Source organism: Callithrix jacchus, chromosome 21 (assembly GCF_049354715.1).
Source record: "Callithrix jacchus isolate 240 chromosome 21, calJac240_pri, whole genome shotgun sequence".
Taxonomy (NCBI): Eukaryota; Metazoa; Chordata; class Mammalia; order Primates; family Cebidae; genus Callithrix; species Callithrix jacchus.
This window is the reverse complement of record NC_133522.1, coordinates 48,615,579-48,633,173: the sequence shown is the minus strand read 5'-3', so window position 1 is coordinate 48,633,173 and position 17,595 is coordinate 48,615,579. Positions and strand designations below refer to the sequence as shown.

At 58.9% G+C, this 17,595-nt stretch overlaps 1 protein-coding gene across 11 annotated transcripts in view; it reads left to right on the top strand.

Moving 5' to 3' along the window:
• WDR4 (WDR4 tRNA N7-guanosine methyltransferase non-catalytic subunit) overlaps window positions 1-17,126 on the top strand; it is a 31,058-nt gene extending 13,932 nt beyond the window's left edge. For 5 of the 11 annotated variants that reach the window (XM_078358801.1, XM_078358799.1, XM_035282872.3 and 2 more), the window contains 8 exons: window positions 108-264; window positions 1,145-1,257; window positions 3,252-3,312; window positions 7,778-7,876; window positions 9,573-9,637; window positions 10,475-10,658; window positions 11,585-11,654; window positions 13,527-17,126. In XM_078358801.1, coding sequence (XP_078214927.1) covers window positions 108-264; window positions 1,145-1,257; window positions 3,252-3,312; window positions 7,778-7,876; window positions 9,573-9,637; window positions 10,475-10,658; window positions 11,585-11,654; window positions 13,527-13,717 — 940 coding nt within the window. In that variant the 3' untranslated portion in view covers window positions 13,718-17,126. Of the gene's footprint in view, window positions 1-107; window positions 265-1,144; window positions 1,258-3,251; window positions 3,313-7,777; window positions 7,877-9,572; window positions 9,638-10,474; window positions 10,659-11,584; window positions 11,769-13,526 lie in introns of all 11 variants that reach the window. The other 6 variants (XM_078358802.1, XM_054248931.2, XM_078358800.1 and 3 more) reach the window with 4 other exon arrangements.
• Window positions 17,127-17,595: the final 469 nt, after the last annotated feature.

Sequence of the window (17,595 nt, the reverse complement as noted above, 5' to 3'; positions counted from 1 at the left end):
CATATGGCCAGGCGCCTGTGCCTGCCACCTCCCACACGGCCTGCTGGGCTGTCGCGGACCCTGTGCTGCTCCTGAAAGGTAACAGGGGCGTCTCTCTGGCCTTCTAGGACGGTGGCGAGGAGGTGTACGGCCCTGACCTTCACAGCCTCTGAGGAGAAGATCTTGGTGGCCGACAAGTCTGGAGACGTGTACTCCTTTTCGGTGCTGGAGCCTCACGGATGTGGCCAGCTAGAGCTGGGGCACCTGTCCATGCTGTTGGATGTGGTATGTGGGGGACAGTACGTGGGGGTGCGGTGTGTGGGGCACAGCTGAGTCAGTGTCTACCTGGCCTGTATCCCAGCATCTGGCAGGGAGAGTGGGGCTGTCCTGTAGCAGGGACAGCCCTCTGCAGATCTGGGAGCAGGAGAGTGGTGGGAACAGGATTCAGGAAGGTAAAGCACACTGCAGGGAGAATGAAGGCAGGGAGTCAGCGGGGTGACCCTAGGTCGGAAGTGAAGGTGTAGGAGAAGCAGGTACAGCCATGAGCCTCTGGCTCCGCCTCCTTGGCCCAGGGCTGTGCCAGGTGCTGTAGGAGCATCCCCTCAGCACTGCTCCCAGCAGCCCCTGTCACCCCACCCTGCCTGTCCTGTGTCACAGACTCCTGGAGCCCCAGAGGGCCCAGGCCCACAGCCCAGGTGGTAGAGCTGGATTGGACACAGCAGGGACTGTCAGGAACAACGGCAGGTGTGGGGCGTCACAGGAACCTCACTGGGACTTGGTGACCATTGGATGTGGGGACCCATGGGACAGGAAGGCGAGGAAGCAACCCTGGTGTTGGGCAGGAGGGTGCAGCAGGCCTGGGAGTGTGGAGCCTGGATGTGCTGAGGCGTGGGAGACAGATGGGTAGCTGTGGCCTGGCCGCGCCCCAGAAGCCTGCTCTAGTGATGAGGAGTGTGGGCAGGAGGCGGCCAGGGACCACCTAGGGAGGGAGGAGGAGGGCCAGCGATTAGACGGAGGGGCAGGAGGACAGGGGAGCCCCCCTGGTCTGTCCTCGAAGGCCACAGCCTCTTGACACCCGGGCTGCAAGCTCCCTGCTTCCATGAGGGACTTGATTCCAGGACGGCCCAGGCGAGCAGCTCGTTCTTTTCTGGCCCCTGTGATACAGGCTGTGAGTCCGGATGACTGCTTTATCCTCACTGCCGACCGGGACGAGAAGATCCGAGTCAGCTGGGCCGCCGCACCCCACAGCATCGAGTCCTTCTGCTTGGGACACACAGAGTGAGTGCCCCCTTTCTGGAGTTCTCTGGACTGCAGTGCCCCTCCCCTCCCCTCCCCTCCACCGTCTCCCGCTGGGGTCTCTGTAACTCCCCTGCCTCGCCAGGCATGTGACGGAGGTTCTGATGGGAGCACGCTTCCCACCCCTCTGGGAAATGCCTCATCACTTGGATAATATTGAATAAAAACATAGTATTAAAATCACTTCACCTGCTCTTTTACTTTTCAACACGGTGGCTGGCGAGTGGAAAACAAATGCCTGTGGCCCCTGTGTGTGGCCCCTGTGTGTGGCTGGAGCTACATTTCTGCTGGTCGGTGCTGCTCCGCACCCTCTGCCGACATTGCAGTGTTCGTGGCTGCCTCTACCACGTCTGAGTGGTTCTGTGGGCCGGTTGTGCCCGCTGCAAGACAGCAACCCCCAGCACAGTGCCTGGCATGAGTAGGCACTCAGTAGACACTGCAGTGACTGAACAAGTTATTTTTTGAGATTTTCTTTCAAACCCATGGAAACTGGTTTCTGTCCTTTCCTGTTGAGACCTGTGAGGCTCCTTGGACCCTCTGCACAGGCTCTCCTGGGCCCTGTCTGCCCTGGGCCGTGGGCTGCTGTCTTTTCCTTTCAGAGGGCCTGCGATGAGAAGCCAGCCCTCGGTGCTGCGGTGCCGTGCAGGGCGGTGGCTTCGGGACGAGGCCCAGGCCAGGCAATAGCTAGCCCAAGGTAGCAGAGGCCATGACTGGCGGACATGAAGGGAGCCTCACGGATCACCCATTCCAGGAGTCCCTGGGCACCCCGTGCGTGAGGGATTGCTTGAGGTCACTGTTACAGCGGGAAGAAAAACAGGCCTTGTCACCCTTGCAGGTGCTTGAGCCAGGATGGGTTTCCAGGAGAGCTGGGCTGCCTGGGTCACTCTTCATGGCTGTTCTGATGGGAGCGTGCCTGTGATTTTGAGTCTGTTGCAGGCCACACCCTTGCAGGAGGACTGGACCGGCTCAGCAGAGCCAGCTCTCTGGCCAGGTCACTCAGAGTTGTCATTGAGGGGCCATGAGGGCCCTGATTGGACTCTGTCCATGGGCTTGGCTGCCCTCCTCCCAATCCTCCTCCCGCCTGCCCTCCTTCCCCCACCTTCCTACCCATGTGCTGTGTCTTCGAGGATCCACCAGGGCCCCTTTCGTCACAGCGCAGGTGCCTCAGGCAAGGGTGGGTGCTAGGGGCCTGTGGGGGTGCAGCTGAGCAGAGCCACTGCAGAGGGGCACAGACGCAGTTGGGTCTCTGTCAGGCATGGCTGAGGAGTGGCCTGGGTTAGAGGTTGCTGTGCTGTTGGGGACCCAGGAATGACCCCCTCACCTCCCTCACCCAGTCCAGGGGCCTTCACCTGGTCAGCCCTAACCAGATTAGGGCTAACAGATCCTTCCCAAGTTGGCTGCTTTTATTGCATCGGGCGTTTTGGGCGGAGGCGTCTCTCAGATGAACATGTGGCCTTCCCATGCCCGCGGGCACTGGGCGTCTCTCAGATGAACTTGTGGCCTTCCCATGCCGCGGGCACCGGGCGTCTCTCAGATGAACATGTGGCCTTCCCATGCCCGCGGGCACCGGGCGTCTCTCAGATGAACTTGTGGCCTTCCCATGCCTGTGGGCACCGGGCATCTCTCAGATGAACACGTGGCCTTCCCATGCCCGCAGGCACCGGGCATCTCTCAGATGAACACGTGGCCTTCCCATGCCCGCGGGCACCGGGCATCTCTCAGATGAACACGTGGCCTTCCCATGCCCGCGGGCACCGGGCATCTCTCAGATGAACATGTGGCCTTCCCATGCCCGCGGGCACCGGGCATCTCTCAGATGAACACGTGGCCTTCCCATGCCCGCGGGCACCGGCGTCTCTCAGATGAACACGTGGCCTTCCCATGCCGCGGGCACCGGGCGTCTCTCAGATGAACATGTGGCCTTCCCATGCCCGCGGGCACCGGGCTAGCTGACAGCTTCTCTCTTGCTCTCACAGGTTTGTGAGCCGCATCTCCATGGTGCCCACTCAGCCTGGGCTGCTGCTGTCCTCCTCTGGGGTAAGTATTCCTAGCCCAGCGTCACTCACCTCTGGATTCTGCAGCCTGCAGGGAGGGTGGGGTGGGTGCCTCCTAGAACTGGCCCCTCTGGATCGCTGTTCGCGGCTGTCCACTAGATGGTGCTTGTTTCCGAACCTTGGAGCTGCCCACGGCTTGCTCCTCGCCTGCAGCAGCTCATTCAGGACTGTGTGGGTGTGCGTAGGTGCCTCTGTGTTTGCACAGGCGATAATCTAGAACGGGTGTGTGGACAGCTCCCTTCTGAAGGTGGCCGTGCCTTCTATGACAGGATCTCAGGGAGAAGCAGGAGATGGGGGGCCTCTCTGACTCCTGGAGGGGTCTGAGTCCATCCCATTACTGGCTGCATTTTTTTGTCTTTTTTTGAGATGGGGTCTTGTTACATTTTTCAGGCTGGTTTCAAACTCCTGGCCCCATGCGACCTCCCTCCTTGGCCTCCCAAGTAGCTGGGACCACCTGCTTGGGCCCCCACACCTGGGTACTGCGGAGGATTTCTGCTTGCTTGAGTACAGATTGTGTGTCCCAGCACTGGGTCCTGGAAGCCTTACAGTTTAGTGACGAGAGACGTGTTTCCTCTGAGGAATACGGTACAAGTGTTGCGAGTGATTTTGCCAAACTGAGGGCTTTGGATTGATCACAGCGTCTGTCTTGAGGACCTAGGAATTGTCACCCACACGCCACCACCTTCCTCTTTGCTGCCCTTCCCTGTGCTGTCTGTGACGATGGCCTTGTGTGATGTGGCAGGATGGCCGATGGACCTTCTGGCTGCCCCTACGTTCATTCTCTGATTTGGCTTCATTCGAAGCCTCCTGTTCCTGGTCTTCAAATGAACGCACAGCCACGTGGTCTGAGAACAGAATAGTCTGGCTGGAGCCTCCAGAGGTCAGGGTCAGGGTCAGCCTTCGTCAGCGTTTTGTTGTACATTGTCTAGTCTTTTTCATCATCGTGGAGAAAATCTTCCATGGGCAGAGAAGCCTTCCCAGGCGCCATCTGTCGCTCGTGGTTGCAGTGGAGTGGAATGCATTATCTGGTAGCCACTAGAAGGTGTGGGGAGTGTCAGTGTTTTGTGACTCTGCCTTTCTGGAAATAGCGTTAATCTCCTCGAGGCCTGATTGTTGGTTTGGCGTAGAAATCCTGGTTGAAGCGGTTTCCCTCGGAGCTTGGGAGGCCTTGCCCTCTGTGCTCTCCAGCGGCTGCTCCTGTATGGTTTCCCGACGCCCTTCCTGTGGAACCCTGCAGCCGTCTGCTGCGGGTCTGTGGCGTGACAGCCGGACTCTGCCGCGGGTCCGTGGCCTGACAGCCGGACTCTGCCGTGGGTCCGTGGCCTGACAGCCGAACTCTGCCGTGGGTCCGTGGCCTGACAGCCGGACTCTGCCGTGGGTCCGTGGCGTGACAGCCGGACTCTGCCGTGGGTCCGTGGCGTGACAGCCGGACTCTGCCGCGGGTCCGTGGCTTGACAGCTGGACTCTGCCACGGGTCCATAGTGTGACAGCCGGACTCTGTCACTGGTCCGTGGCGTGACAGCCGGACTCTGCCGTGGGTCCGTGGCGTGGCAGCCGGACTCTGCCCGGTTCCATGGCCTGACAGCCAGACTTGACAGCTGGACTCTGCCGTGGATCCGTGGCCTGACAGCCGGACACTGCCCGGGTCCGTGGCCTGACAGCCAGACTCTGCCCGGGTCCATGGTGTGACAGCTGGACTCTCCTTCTTGGAGGGCCTTCCTCCACCCCAGCATGCGATGTGGAAGCCACTGAGGTGGCTCGGTGGGGTCCGGAGAGGAGCTGGTGCTCAGCTGGTAATTTCAGTGCCTCCGACCTGGGGCATTTTCTTACATGATTTCCTTCTGTTCTGAGCGATCCAGCCACTTCGCCCACTGGGATTCTAGGTGAGAGCCACTGTGCCCGGCCACAGTTGACTCTTTTCTCTCCTGTTCAGTCTCCTAGTCCTGTTCCTTTAGGAAGAGTCTTCTTGGGAGATGGCCCCAGCTTTACTTCCAGCCTCTGTGGAGACTTGAGTTTTATTAGGATGATTTTGAATCTTCGGTTCTTTCTTGTCCTTGGCCTGTTCTTCACAGACACGCATTCTCATGTAGTGTGGATCTCTTACCTCACTGAGACGAGTGTGGGCTTTTCTTTCTTCATTGGCTGCTGGCCTCGTGTTTGATTCCTTTCCCTGGTGTATGCTATCGCCTTTCTCATTGGAGGTTTTCCTCAGATGTCTGGTGATCCTGTCTGCCTGTGTGTGATGGGAATCAGCGTCCGTGGCCTCGGAGGCTGGGTGTGTGCCCGGGGTGGGGCCGTAGAGGCTTCCAGGCAGACCTGAGCGTGGGCAGCAGCCCCTTGCCTGTGGGCCCCATGGTACGTGTGGGTCAGTCGGTCTCTTCTGGGCAGTCACTGTCCTGGCCTTCACTCTTGCTGGGGTCTGTCCCTGGGGCTCTGGAGCTGAGTGTGAAGGGGCTGGGCGGCTCTCTTCTCGGGGAGTATTTGGTGTCCCCGAGACTGGGGCCTCTCACTTCCCCAGAGCCTTGCGCTGGCCTGGAGTCTGGGGCTCAGCATACATTGGGGAGGTCTCATTTCTCTTTGGAAAGACATTTGACAGCTCCCCTCGCCACCCTGGCCTTCAGGCTGCCTGGCCTCTAGCCCCCAGGCTTCCTCGCCTTCTCCTTTCTTCCTGCATAGTGGGTTCGTAGTTAGTAAACATCTTTTTCTTGTCATTGTAGACAGTTTTGGGGTGAGTGGAAATGCCTGTAGATGTGTGTGCTGGTCTCCATGTTTATCTGCCAAATTTGTGGCAAGATGTGTATGTGTGTGTGCATGTGCATGTGTGTGCAGGTATGAGTAGGCATGTATGTGCAAGCGTGCGTGTGTGTATGAGTGTGTGCATGTGTGGGTTTGCATGTGTGTGCGCGCGTGTGCATGTGTGGGTTTGTATGTGCGCATGTGCGTGTATGAGTGTACATGTGTGGGTTTGTATGTGCGCATGTGCGTGTGTATGAGTGTGCACATGCGTGGGTTTGTATGTGTGCATGCGTGTGTGCATGTACGGGATTGTATGTGCGCATGCGCGTGTGTATGAGTGTGCATGTGTGGGATTGTATGTGCGCATGCACGTGTGTATCAGAGTGTGTGTGCATGTGTGGGTTTGTATGTGCACATGCATGTGTGCATGCGTGGGATTGTATGTGTACATGTATGGGATTGTATGTGCATGCGTGTGTGTGCATACATTCATACATCCGCTCTTACCCTGGCACTCGGAGGATCCGCGCCTGCTGTTAGCTGTTTGGGGTGTTTACTTTTCATCTTTTTCTTTCAGTCACTTAAAAATACAAAGGCCGGGCGCAGTGACTCGCACCTGTAATCCCAGCACTTTGGGAGGCAAAGGGTGGATCGCTCGAGGTCAGGAGTGCGAGAACAGCCTGGACAACTTGGTTAAACCTCGTCTCTACTAAAAATACAAAAATTAGCTGGGCATGTTGGCTCATGCCTATAATCCCAACTACTCGGGAGGCTGAGGCAGGAGAATCGCTTGAACTCAGGAGATGGAGGTTTCAGTGAGCTGAGACTGTGCCATTGTACTCCAGCCTGGGCAACAGAGCGAGACTGCGTTGCAAAAAAAAACCTCACAAATAGTGTACAGACACTCTCATTAGGTTTAGTGAGTATTGATTTTTTTTTTCCATTAATTAGTACTGTAACAAATTTTTTTTAAGCCATGTGTGGTGGCTCACACTTGTAGTTCCAGCTACTGGGAGGCTGAGGCAGGAGGATTTCCTGGGCTTGGGAGTTAGAGGCTGCAGTGAGCCAGGATTAAGCCTGTGAATAGCCACTGTGCTGCAGTGGGCAGTGTGGCATAGACCCCATCTCAATAAAAATAACAACAGATAAAACCAATAAAAAAGAATCCCTTTTTCCATTTATGATGATTTTAGAGCGTGGAGCCTCTTGGTTTGTGCGTTGCCTTCCTGAAGGCTTGAACTGGTGGTCATGGGACGGTTGCCGATGACCATGTCCTTCTCTCATTCTTAGTGAGGTGGACATGGCCACGTGCTCGTGAGCTCACATGTGTCTCCCGGTGAGAATGCATGATGGCTGAAGCGTCTGCCTGGCCCAGGCACAGCAGGTGTAGTCTGGCCTCCTGGCATGTGACAGCCTGGCCGCCTGTGTCCTTGGCTCGTTTCCCTGGGATCTGCCTCATTGCCCTTGTCATCTGCCTGGGCATGTCGGCACCGGAGAAACAGGGAATCAGTTACCTTCCTGTCCCCACTGTTTTCCTTGATGATTTGCATGAGCTCTTTACGCAGTCAGAGCAGAGAGCCTTTAATAACCGAGGTCCGGCAGCATGGCTGTCACTGGGGTGGACCCCCGAGCACACCCCGCTGTCCTCTCTGTCACATTACCCGAGAGCAGCCCCACGACCGTGTGCTAACCTGTGTGTTTGGTGTGTGCAGGACGGCACCCTGAGGCTCTGGGAGTACAGGAGCGGCCGCCAGCTGCACTGCTGTCACCTGGCCAGTCTGCAGGAGCCGGTGGACCCCCAGGCCCCCCAGGTAGCTGCTTCTGTTCACTCCTGTTGGCTGTGTGTAGGTGTGTGTAGGTACCTGTAGTCGCTTGGCTTGAGTGAAAAAGTCACTTCACTGTTGGAAACATTTGCCCTCAATGCCAGACTTCTTCCTGTGGGAGGGAAATCTTGTATTTCAAATTCTGAAGGTGTCTTGTCATGTCAGTGGGAAATATCTGTCTCACTGTTGCCTGCAGACAGTGGACGTACAGGAAGGCCTCTAATCCTGCTCTGAAGTGGAAGGAATGCAGGTGCTTGAGCACGCACCTCTGTGGGTCTGCCGGCCAGGTGGGGCAGGGTGGGGCTGGGCCCATTCCAGCGTCGTCCGGCTGGCTTGGAGCCATCTCATGACACCCTGAATGCCCCAGCCTTGGTCAAGTTTCCCCATGGGTCTGTTTCGTTTCTTAGAGAACTTGTGTGGTGTGGCCTCTGCCCCCTGCCAGGTGGCTGTGTGAGACAGGATCAGGCCTTTTCCTCCATGGTCACGTGACTTGGGTTCCTGGAAGTTTCCTTCATTTTTTTTTTCTTTTGAGAAGGAGTTTCACTCTTGTTGCCCAGGCTGGAGTGTAGTGGCGTGATCTCAGCTCACCGCAAACTCCACCTTCCAGGTTCAAGCGATTCTCCTGCCTCAGCGTCCTGAGTAGCTGGGACTACAGGCGCGTGCCACCACACCCAGCTAATTTTATATTTTTAGTAGAGACAGGGTTTCACCATGTTGACCAGGATGGTCTCAAACTCCTGACCTCAGGTGATCTGCCCGCCTCAGCCTCCCAAAATATTGGGATTACAGGGGTAAGCCACTGTGCCTGGCTTCCTTCATTAAAAAACAATTTTGTTTTTTGAGATGGAGTCTCACCTTTGCCCAGGCTGGAGTACAGTGGTGCTCTCTCGACTCACTGCCACCTCCGCCTCCCGGGTACATGTCATTCTTCTGCCTCAGGCTCCTGAGTAGCTGGGATTACAGGCATGTGCCACCACGCCTGGCTGATTTTTGTAAAGATGGGGTTTTGCCATGTTTGCCAGGCTGGTCTCAAACTCCAAACCTGAGGTGATCCACCTGCCTTGGCCTCCCGAAGGGCTGGGATTACAGGTGTGAGCCACTGGGCATGCCCAGCCTCTTCATTCGTAGCATTTCCTCTGCCAGGAAGTGTGGGGCTCACAGGGCAGTGGTGTGTATAGCTGCTGTCCCTTTCTTGCCCCCGTGTTCTCTGCTCCCTCCTCTCCTCACTGACCCATTTTGTTGGCTTTGGAGGCTGTTGAGTCTCACCTGCCACTGGCTGCTCACTGGCCTGCAGAGCACCAGAGGGCTTCCCGGCACTCCTGGAGCACCCACAGCCCCTGGGTCTCCTTGAAAGCCACGTCCTGCCCTGCCCACCTGCACTGTGCTGGTTAATCTATTGCTGCCCCAGAGCTTAGGACTTAAACTCTCTGCAGGCCCTTCAGGGAGCCCCAGAGTCACTGGGGGGCTTTCGTCATCTGCCTGGGCATGTCCGCTCACTTGAGAAATAGGGAATCGGCTACCCTTGTTTCCCCACTGATTCCAGAATGTTCTTGTACTGTTTCCTCTTTCCCTCCTGGGTATGTGGGGGCTCTGTGCATCCTTCAGTTTCGCTCTTGTTGGATCAGCATGCCCAGCGTCAGCCCCTGCAGGTGGCGTAAAGTTAACGGGCTGCTTCTCCTTTCAGAGGCTGGCCGCGTCCAGGATTGCATTCTGGTGCCAGGAGAACTGCGTGGCGCTCCTGTGCGACAGGTAAGCTGTGGTGGCATGTCCATGGCCTCTGGTTCTGCAGACCTGCAGGGGGAGAGTTAGCGGGTTGGCCACTGGCGCTCGTCCTCAATGAAGAGGTCCTGGGCGGTGGTGGTGGCCCCGAAGCTCCCTCTGAGAACGTCACTTTTGATGACTGCTGCTGCGTGAGGGTGGGGGCTCCTCTCAGCCAGTGCCCTTCAACCTGACGTCGAACTCCCCTGGCGTTAGGGGCACCAGCGGCCCTGCCTGGCGTTCTGAGAGGTTGGACTCTCCCCGGGCTTGGTCATGGGGGCATCGCTCGCCTCACTCGCCTCACTCACCTCACTCCCTGCTCGGGGCTGGTTGGCTGGGACCCCCTGGGCTTGGCAGTGCTGACGAGGCACGTTTCAGGGTGGGGTGCAGTTCCGCAGCTGTTCCCGAGCGGCTTCTGGGTCAGGAAAGGTATTAGTTTTGGTGCTTTTGGCACTTTTCATCTTGTCCTCATGACAATCTGGGGAGGTCTCTTAGCTCGTTCTTGTGTGAGAGGAGAGCTGTACCTGAGCCCAGGGCCTGTGTCCCATCTGCCGCACCAGCTGGCCTGTGCCCTCCTGCCCTGCCCGCCTGTCCCATCCTGGTTGTCTGCTGCTGTGCCATGAACTACCCCAGAGCTTAGCACTTAAACCAAGCCCGCATCCCCCCGTGGCTTCCCTGGCTCCAGCACTCGGCAGAGGCGCAGCTGGGGCTCTCGGGGCAGCCTCTCCTGAGGTGGCGCCGGCGAGGGCTGCGCTGTCTGGGGTGCTGGCTGCAGAGTGGCGCCGTGGGCCTGCAGTCCCAGTCACCGTGCTCTCTGTTCGTGGCAAGCACTCCTGTGGTCTACATCTTCCGGGTGGATGCCGGCAGACAGCAGCTGGTGGACAGGCAGCAGTTGGCGTTCCAGCACCAAGTGTGGGACGTGGCTTTTGAGGAGACCCAGGGACTGTGGGTGCTTCAGAACTGCCGGGAGGCCCCCCTGGTGCTCTGCAGACCTGTGGGCGGCCAGTGGCAGGTAAGACTTGGCACCTCCCTGATGGCCCAGGCCCTGCTGTCCCATAAGCCTGTGGGTGGGGGCTGGCAGCTGTGGTTTTTGTGTCCTCACATGAGCCTCTTTCAACTCAGCCACTTTGGGGCCCAGGGTCTGTGTCCTGAGGGGCAGTGGGTGGGGCTTCCACCGTGGGTGAAGGGAGCCGGGTGCCTGGCCGGCGTGGCCGCTTGTCCCGCATGGTGATGTCTGTAGCAGTTCCTTTTTGGGGGGAGTGTGTGGCTGGGGTGTGTGGGACTAACACTTGCGAGCTGGGTTAGCACAGCCTCGGGCCTGGGGCACTGGTGGAGCACTTGGGAGCACGTGGATCCCCGGCAGAGGAAGGGGCGAGGGCAGCGGGCTGAGCTGCTTCTCTGGAGGTCGCGGTAGGGAGAGCCCGGCTCCCTTCCTCCACCCACTGCCCCTCAGGACACAGAACCCTGGGCTGAGCGATTTCCTTGCTGGGGGACGGGGTGAGCCCTGTCCTTTCTCCACGTCGCTCCTGGTAACATGGGAGTGATGCCCCTGGCTGCCTTGCATCTCACGAGGTTGCTCTGGAGTTGAGTGGAGTAGATACCAATTTACCAAAGTTCAACTGAGCACTTTGGAAGCACTTTTAAGCCATCTAGTTCTTTTTACCTGAGAGGTGGCGGCCACATGATGTCCCTAGTGGGTGCCTGTGGCACCTGCAGGGCCCCTGAGGCTGATGACTGCATGTGAAGGGCTCGCCCTGGCGTCATGGGCAAGCTGGGGGTGCTGCCTCCCTAGGTCTCCATGGAAGGCGGACGGGGGTCACCAGGCACCAGGAGGGGGCCTCCCCCCGCAGGCCTCTCTGGCCAGTGCGTGTTGCGTCCTGGTGCTGGGTTTTCAGGCCGGCCTCTATCTAATGAAGGCTTCCTGCTTGTTGTCTGCAGTCTGTCCCTGAGAGCGCCGTGTTAAGGAAAGTCTCTGCTGTTCTTCATAGGAACTGGGCCATGATGGAAGGTGAGCGCATGGGCACAGGCTGCCCTTGGGGGTCATGCCCAGCACAGCCCCCAGAGAAAGATCACACACTGCCGCGCGCCTGAGGGATCTGGTGTGCGGGTAAAGAGGGGAAGGGTAAGCATGTGCCCTCATCAGAAGGTGGGGTGGGGCAGGAGGAGGGTGGCGCACAGCAGTGAAGGACCCCCCAAGAGAGTCAGGCTGCCAAGAGCTACGCAGGAAGTGGGGGCTCAGGATCTGAGCAGCATCCCCCGCTCCCCACCTGCCTTCAGAGTTGAGTACTGGGGGTCCCCAGGGCAGGGCTGGCACCTGGTGGCTCCCAGAAGGAGTGGGCGCTGTGCTGCCTCAGGCCTGGTCCATGGTATCGAGGGAATTGATCCCACTCTGCATTCGGCAGCCAATGCAGATCCCCACTAGGAGGTCTTGTGGGGGCTAGCCAGAGGCCCCGGGGGTCTTCAGGAGGCTGAACGGGCAGGATGGTCACTGTCCTGACGGGAACACTCAGCTCAGGGGAGGGAATCTGGTCAGCAATTCGTTGGTTGCGGCTGCAGGAAGGAGAGCAGCTGGCTGCGGGAGGACGCTGGAGGAGCAGTTCCACTCTACCTTCTGGGGGCGCCACTGCGCCAACACCGAGCAGTCTCGGAGGCGATGGTGTCTGCAGGGTGGGTTAGCCCCGCGTGGAATCCAGGTGCCTCATTCATGTTCAGAAGTTGCTCCTCTGAGGAAGCCTTGCAAAGCCAGAGCCCCCTCCGGTCAGCACGGAGGTTCCTTGGAGCTCTGGAGGGATTCAAACTCAGGTCAGAGGAGTTTCCGCGGCCGGTGGCCTGAGTGCTGCCAAGTTTCCCGAGGGATGGCGCTGGCTCTGCTCTTCTCTCCTTCCTGCTTTGCTTGGGACGTTGAGGGTTGAGACGGGCAGGGCTGGGTGCCCAGTGCGGTTGGGATCTGCTTCAGGACGCCTCCAGAGTGGGCTGGTCACTGGCTGTGTCAGGGACTGCAGGTGGCAGTGCCCATGGCCAGCATGGACCTGTTGAGCGTCACCTTGCACAGCAGGCTCAGGCTGAAGCCTGGCCTTACTCTCCTGAGATGTTTGTAGATAGAGCAGCCTGTTCTTGGTACAGACTTGGGGTCCTTGTGGGGAGAGGGACGCGGGGAGGGCTGTTGCACAGTGTCCCACAAGCAGCAGATCGCTGGAGGCGGTCCCTGGTGTGTGGGTGACCGCACCTGTGGTTTCCTGGCTGGGCTGAGGCCGTCTCCGTGTGCCTGTGGTCAGTCATTGCCCCCAAGCCTTGGCACTTAGATAAATAAATGGAATCTATGCCCATTCCCTGTGGCTGCGGAACATGCTCTCCCACACTTGATGCCAGCAGGCCCCCACACTTAGCGTCTCACTGTTGCTGTGGGTCAGGGGTCCGGACTCCTGAGCTGTGTCTCTGCAGGCGGCCACCTCAGCTTCACCCAGCGGGGCCCAACCCCGTTCATTCCAGGTTACCAGCAGGATGGGGCCAGAGGCCACTGCTCCTGGTCCCCTGCCATGTGGGCCCCTCCACAGTGTGGCTCGTGGTGTCATGGCACAGCAGTGACTTTCTCCCCACGCGTGAGCAGAGAGTGCTGGCGGGGTGGAGGCCCAGCTTTGGTGCCCTGGTTTCTGTTACACTCCTTCGTCTTTGCCCCGTCTGTTAGGAGGCAGCCCTCTGGCCTAGCCAGGGTGTGGGTCCCAGGAGGTGGGTACTGTGGGGAGCCATCCCAGAAGGCGCCCTCCACGGTCCACCAAGGACTCTGGGTGTCACAAGGTAACTCCCTGCAGCAGGGGCTCTGCTGTGGCCGAGTCCCATGCTCCTGCCCCACCCAGCACCTGTCCCTGTTCCCCCATCACAGGCTCTGCCAGCGTGGACGCCAGCTTCAGCAGTCTCTACAAGGCCACCTTCGACAATATGACCTCCTACCTGAGAAAGAAAGAGGAGAGGCTGCAGCAGCAGCTGGAGAAGAAGAGGCGCCAGAGTCCCCCGCCTGGGCCCAACGGGCAGGCCAAGAAGATGAGGCCGGGGGAGACGGCCTTGAGTTGCTGAGCGTCGCAGTCGGTGGGGCCTCTCACCTCGAGTCAGGAAAAGCGTTTTCACTTGTTCCCCTGCATCTTGGTGTCTCCCTTCAAGAAAAAAAAGGTGACGTCAGCTGCGATCAGCTCAGAGGATGGGACTGTCCCCTGGGCTCCAGAAAGAACATTCTGTGTCACCAGGCACAGGCGCTTGCTCGGTGCCTGTGCCCCGTTTCTGGCTGAAGGGAAGCCAGACCGGTGGAGGGGAAGATCTTGAAGTGCTTTGTTTTCAGGTCGGAGGCAGCGTGCACGCCTGCGGTGGCAGCAGCTGTGTGTGGTTCTGCTGTTCTCCTACCCTGTTCATATCTGGCGCATCTTCCTCTAGGAGCGTCTGCGGGCTGGCGTTTCTGGCACAGTGGACGTTTTCATGCTGCCTCAGCGTCCAGGTGATGCGCTGCCCCGCAGTAGCTGCTCGCCACACAGGCTGTTGAAACAGCACGAACATTCAGCCCTAGCCCCAGCCCCAGCCAGACCCCCGTGCTCGGGAGCTGTTTCTGGAGAGTAGCTCTCGTGGGAAGTGCAGAAACGCGTTTTAGAGTCGCAGGGAGCTCTGTCAGGCAGCGCTGGCACAGATGGTGAACTTCTTTCAGGAATTCTGAGGATGGGCCTGGCTGGCACCCGGTTTTATAGGGAGGTGACTGAGGACGTTATGATTTGACTTGACCTTGGCACACGCTGCAGAGCCACAGGGATGCTGCTGAATTTCGGTCACCAATCAGCAAGGATAAACATTCACAGCTTCTTAGAAATGTTTAGCAGCAGAGCACGGCCAGCAAAGCATCCGGTGTGTGCACTGTGTGAGTGGGGTGCGTGCACTGTGTGAGTGGGGTGCGTGCACTGTGAGTGGGGTGCGTGCACTGAGTGGGGTGCGTGCACTGTGTGAGTGGGGTGTGTGCACTGTGAGTGGGGTGCATGCACTGTGTGAGTGGGGTGTGTGCACTGTGAGTGGAGTGCGTGCACTGTGTGAGTGGGGTGTGTGCACTGTGAGTGGGGTGCGTGCACTGTGTGAGTGGGGTGCGTGCACTGAGTGGGGTGTGTGCACTGACTGAGTGCGGTGTGTGCACTGTGAGTGGGGTGCGTGCACTGTGTGAGGGGTGTGTGCACTGAGTGCGGTGTGTGCACTGTGAGTGGGGTGCGTGCACTGTGTGAGTGGGGTGTGTGCACTGAGTGGGGTGCGTGCACTGTGTGAGTGGGGTGTGTGCACTGTGAGTGGGGTGCGTGCACTGTGTGAGTGGGGTGTGTGCACTGTGAGTGGAGTGCGTGCACTGTGTAAGTGGGGTGTGTGCACTGTGAGTGGGGTGCGTGCACTGAGTGGGGTGTGTGCACTGACTGAGTGCGGTGTGTGCACTGTGAGTGGGGTGCGTGCACTGTGTGAGGGGTGTGTGCACTGAGTGCGGTGTGTGCACTGTGAGTGGGGTGCGTGCACTGTGTGAGTGGGGTGTGTGCACTGAGTGGGGTGCGTGCACTGTGTGAGTGGGGTGTGTGCACTGTGAGTGGGGTGCGTGCACTGTGAGTGGGGTGTGTGCACTGTGAGTGGAGTGCGTGCACTGTGTGAGTGGGGTGTGTGCACTGTGAGTGGGGTGCGTGCACTGAGTGGGGTGTGTGCACTGACTGAGTGCGGTGTGTGCACTGTGAGTGGGGTGCGTGCACTGTGTGAGGGGTGTGTGCACTGAGTGCGGTGTGTGCACTGTGAGTGGGGTGCGTGCACTGTGTGAGTGGGGTGTGTGCACTGAGTGGGGTGCGTGCACTGTGTGAGTGGGGTGCGTGCACTGAGTGGGGTGCGTGCACTGTGTGTGGTGCGTGCACTGTGTGAGTGGGGTGCATGCACTGACTGAGTGCGGTGTGTGCACTGTGAGTGGGGTGCGTGCACTGTGTGAGTGGGGTGTGTGCACTGAGTGGGGTGTGTGCACTGTGAGTGGGGTGCGTGCACTGAGTGGGGTGTGTGCACTGACTGAGTGCGGTGTGTGCACTGTGTGAGTGGGGTGCGTGCACTGTGTGAGTGGGGTGCGTGCACTGAGTGCGGTGCGTGCACTGTGAGTGGGGTGCGTGCACTGTGAGTGGGGTGCGTGCACTGAGTGGGGTGTGTGCATTGTGAGTGGGTGCGTGCACTGAGTGGGGTGCGTGCACTGTGTGAGTGGGGTGTGTGCACTGACAGTGCGGTGTGTGCACTGTGAGTGGGGTGCGTGCACTGTGTGAGTGGGGTGCGTGCACTGAGTGGGGTGCATGCATTGTGAGTGGGGTGCGTGCACTGAGTGGGGTGCGTGCACTGTGTGTGGTGCGTGCACTGTGTGAGTGGGGTGCGTGCACTGAGTGCGGTGTGTGCACTGAGTGGGGTGCGTGCACTGTGTGAGTGGGGTGTGTGCACTGAGTGGGGTGCGTGCATTGTGAGTGGGGTGCGTGCACTGAGTGGGGTGCGTGCACTGTGTGTGGTGCGTGCACTGTGTGAGTGGGGTGCGTGCGCTGAGTGCGGTGTGCACTGTGAGTGGGGTGCGTGCACTGAGTGCGGTGTGTGCACTGTGAGTGGGGTGCGTGCACTGTGTGAGTGGGGTGTGTGCACTGTGTGGTGCGTGCACTGTGTGAGTGGGGTGCGTGCACTGAGTGCGGTGTGTGCACTGTGAGGGGTGCGTGCACTCTGTGGGGTGCGTGCACTGTGTGAGTGGCGTGCGTGCACTGTGAATGCGGTGCGTGCACTGTGTGAGTGGGGTGCGTGCACTGAGTGGGGTGCGTGCACTGAGTGGGGTGCGTGCACTGTGTGAGTGGGGTGCGTGCACTGTGAGTGGGGTGCGTGCACTGTGTGAGTGGGGTGCGTGCACTGTGTGAGTGGGGTGTGCACCGTGTGGTCTGGGAAGAGGCTTCTGGGTGTGTCAGGTCGTTCATTGTGCAGACGCTCTCCAGTGCGGAAGTCTCCACCCAAGAAGAGCCGCGTGCTGCTGATGACTTTCACATGGGGTATCGCAGGGGACTTAGAATCCTTTTGTGTTTCAAAAGCTGGAATGCTTCCAATTTTTCATAAGTGCCTTGTTTTCCTTTTAACATTGACCTGGAAACAGTGCTGTCTGCAGAGCTGAGGCCCCCTCCTCTGCTGGGCATCAGGGGTTTCAGAATGGAGGGGCCGTGCTGGGCCACGTCCTCCTCTAGAACAGCCTGACCTGCAGGCTGCCGGGGCATCTGGCGCAGGGATGCCCTCTCATTCGTAGTCCGCTTTGAAAGTCTTGGTTTTAGAAGTTGAGGTTGGTCTGGCCGTATCATCACTTTAGATAGGGGCTCGCAGACAGGCCCGTGTGCTGAATCCCACCCATGGCCTGATACATGGCCTGTGAATGGTTTTTTACATTTTAAAAATGGTTGAAAACAAATAAAAAATATATTTCATGACATGAAAACCGTGGCATTCACATCCCAGCATCTGTGAGTAGACTGATGGATGCAGCCAGGCCTGTCTGTCCACGCCTCATCTCCCTCTGCTTTGTGCTCCAGCCACAGAGTGGCGTGTTGGGACTGAGTGCAAAGGGCCTCCCCGCAGGGCCACGTGTCCACGACTGCGGCGGGGCTCCTCTGGGGCTCCGCTTCTTCCCTGTGGGGCCATGTCTCCACGACTGCGGCGGGGCTCCTCTGGGGCTCCGCTTCCTCCCCGCAGGGCCACGTGTCCATGACTACGGCGGGGCTCCTCTGGGGCTCTGCTTCCTCCCCGCGGGGCCGGCTTCCTGTGCTCCCTCCTCTGCATCCTGCGTTGGTCCCTCTGCTAAAGGCTGCTTCTGTCTGGGGAACGGCACAGCTGCCTTCTTGCTGGGACATTGACTGATTGACTGGTTCCTATTCTCCCGCCTGAAGTCGCCCCGGAAATAGCTCTTA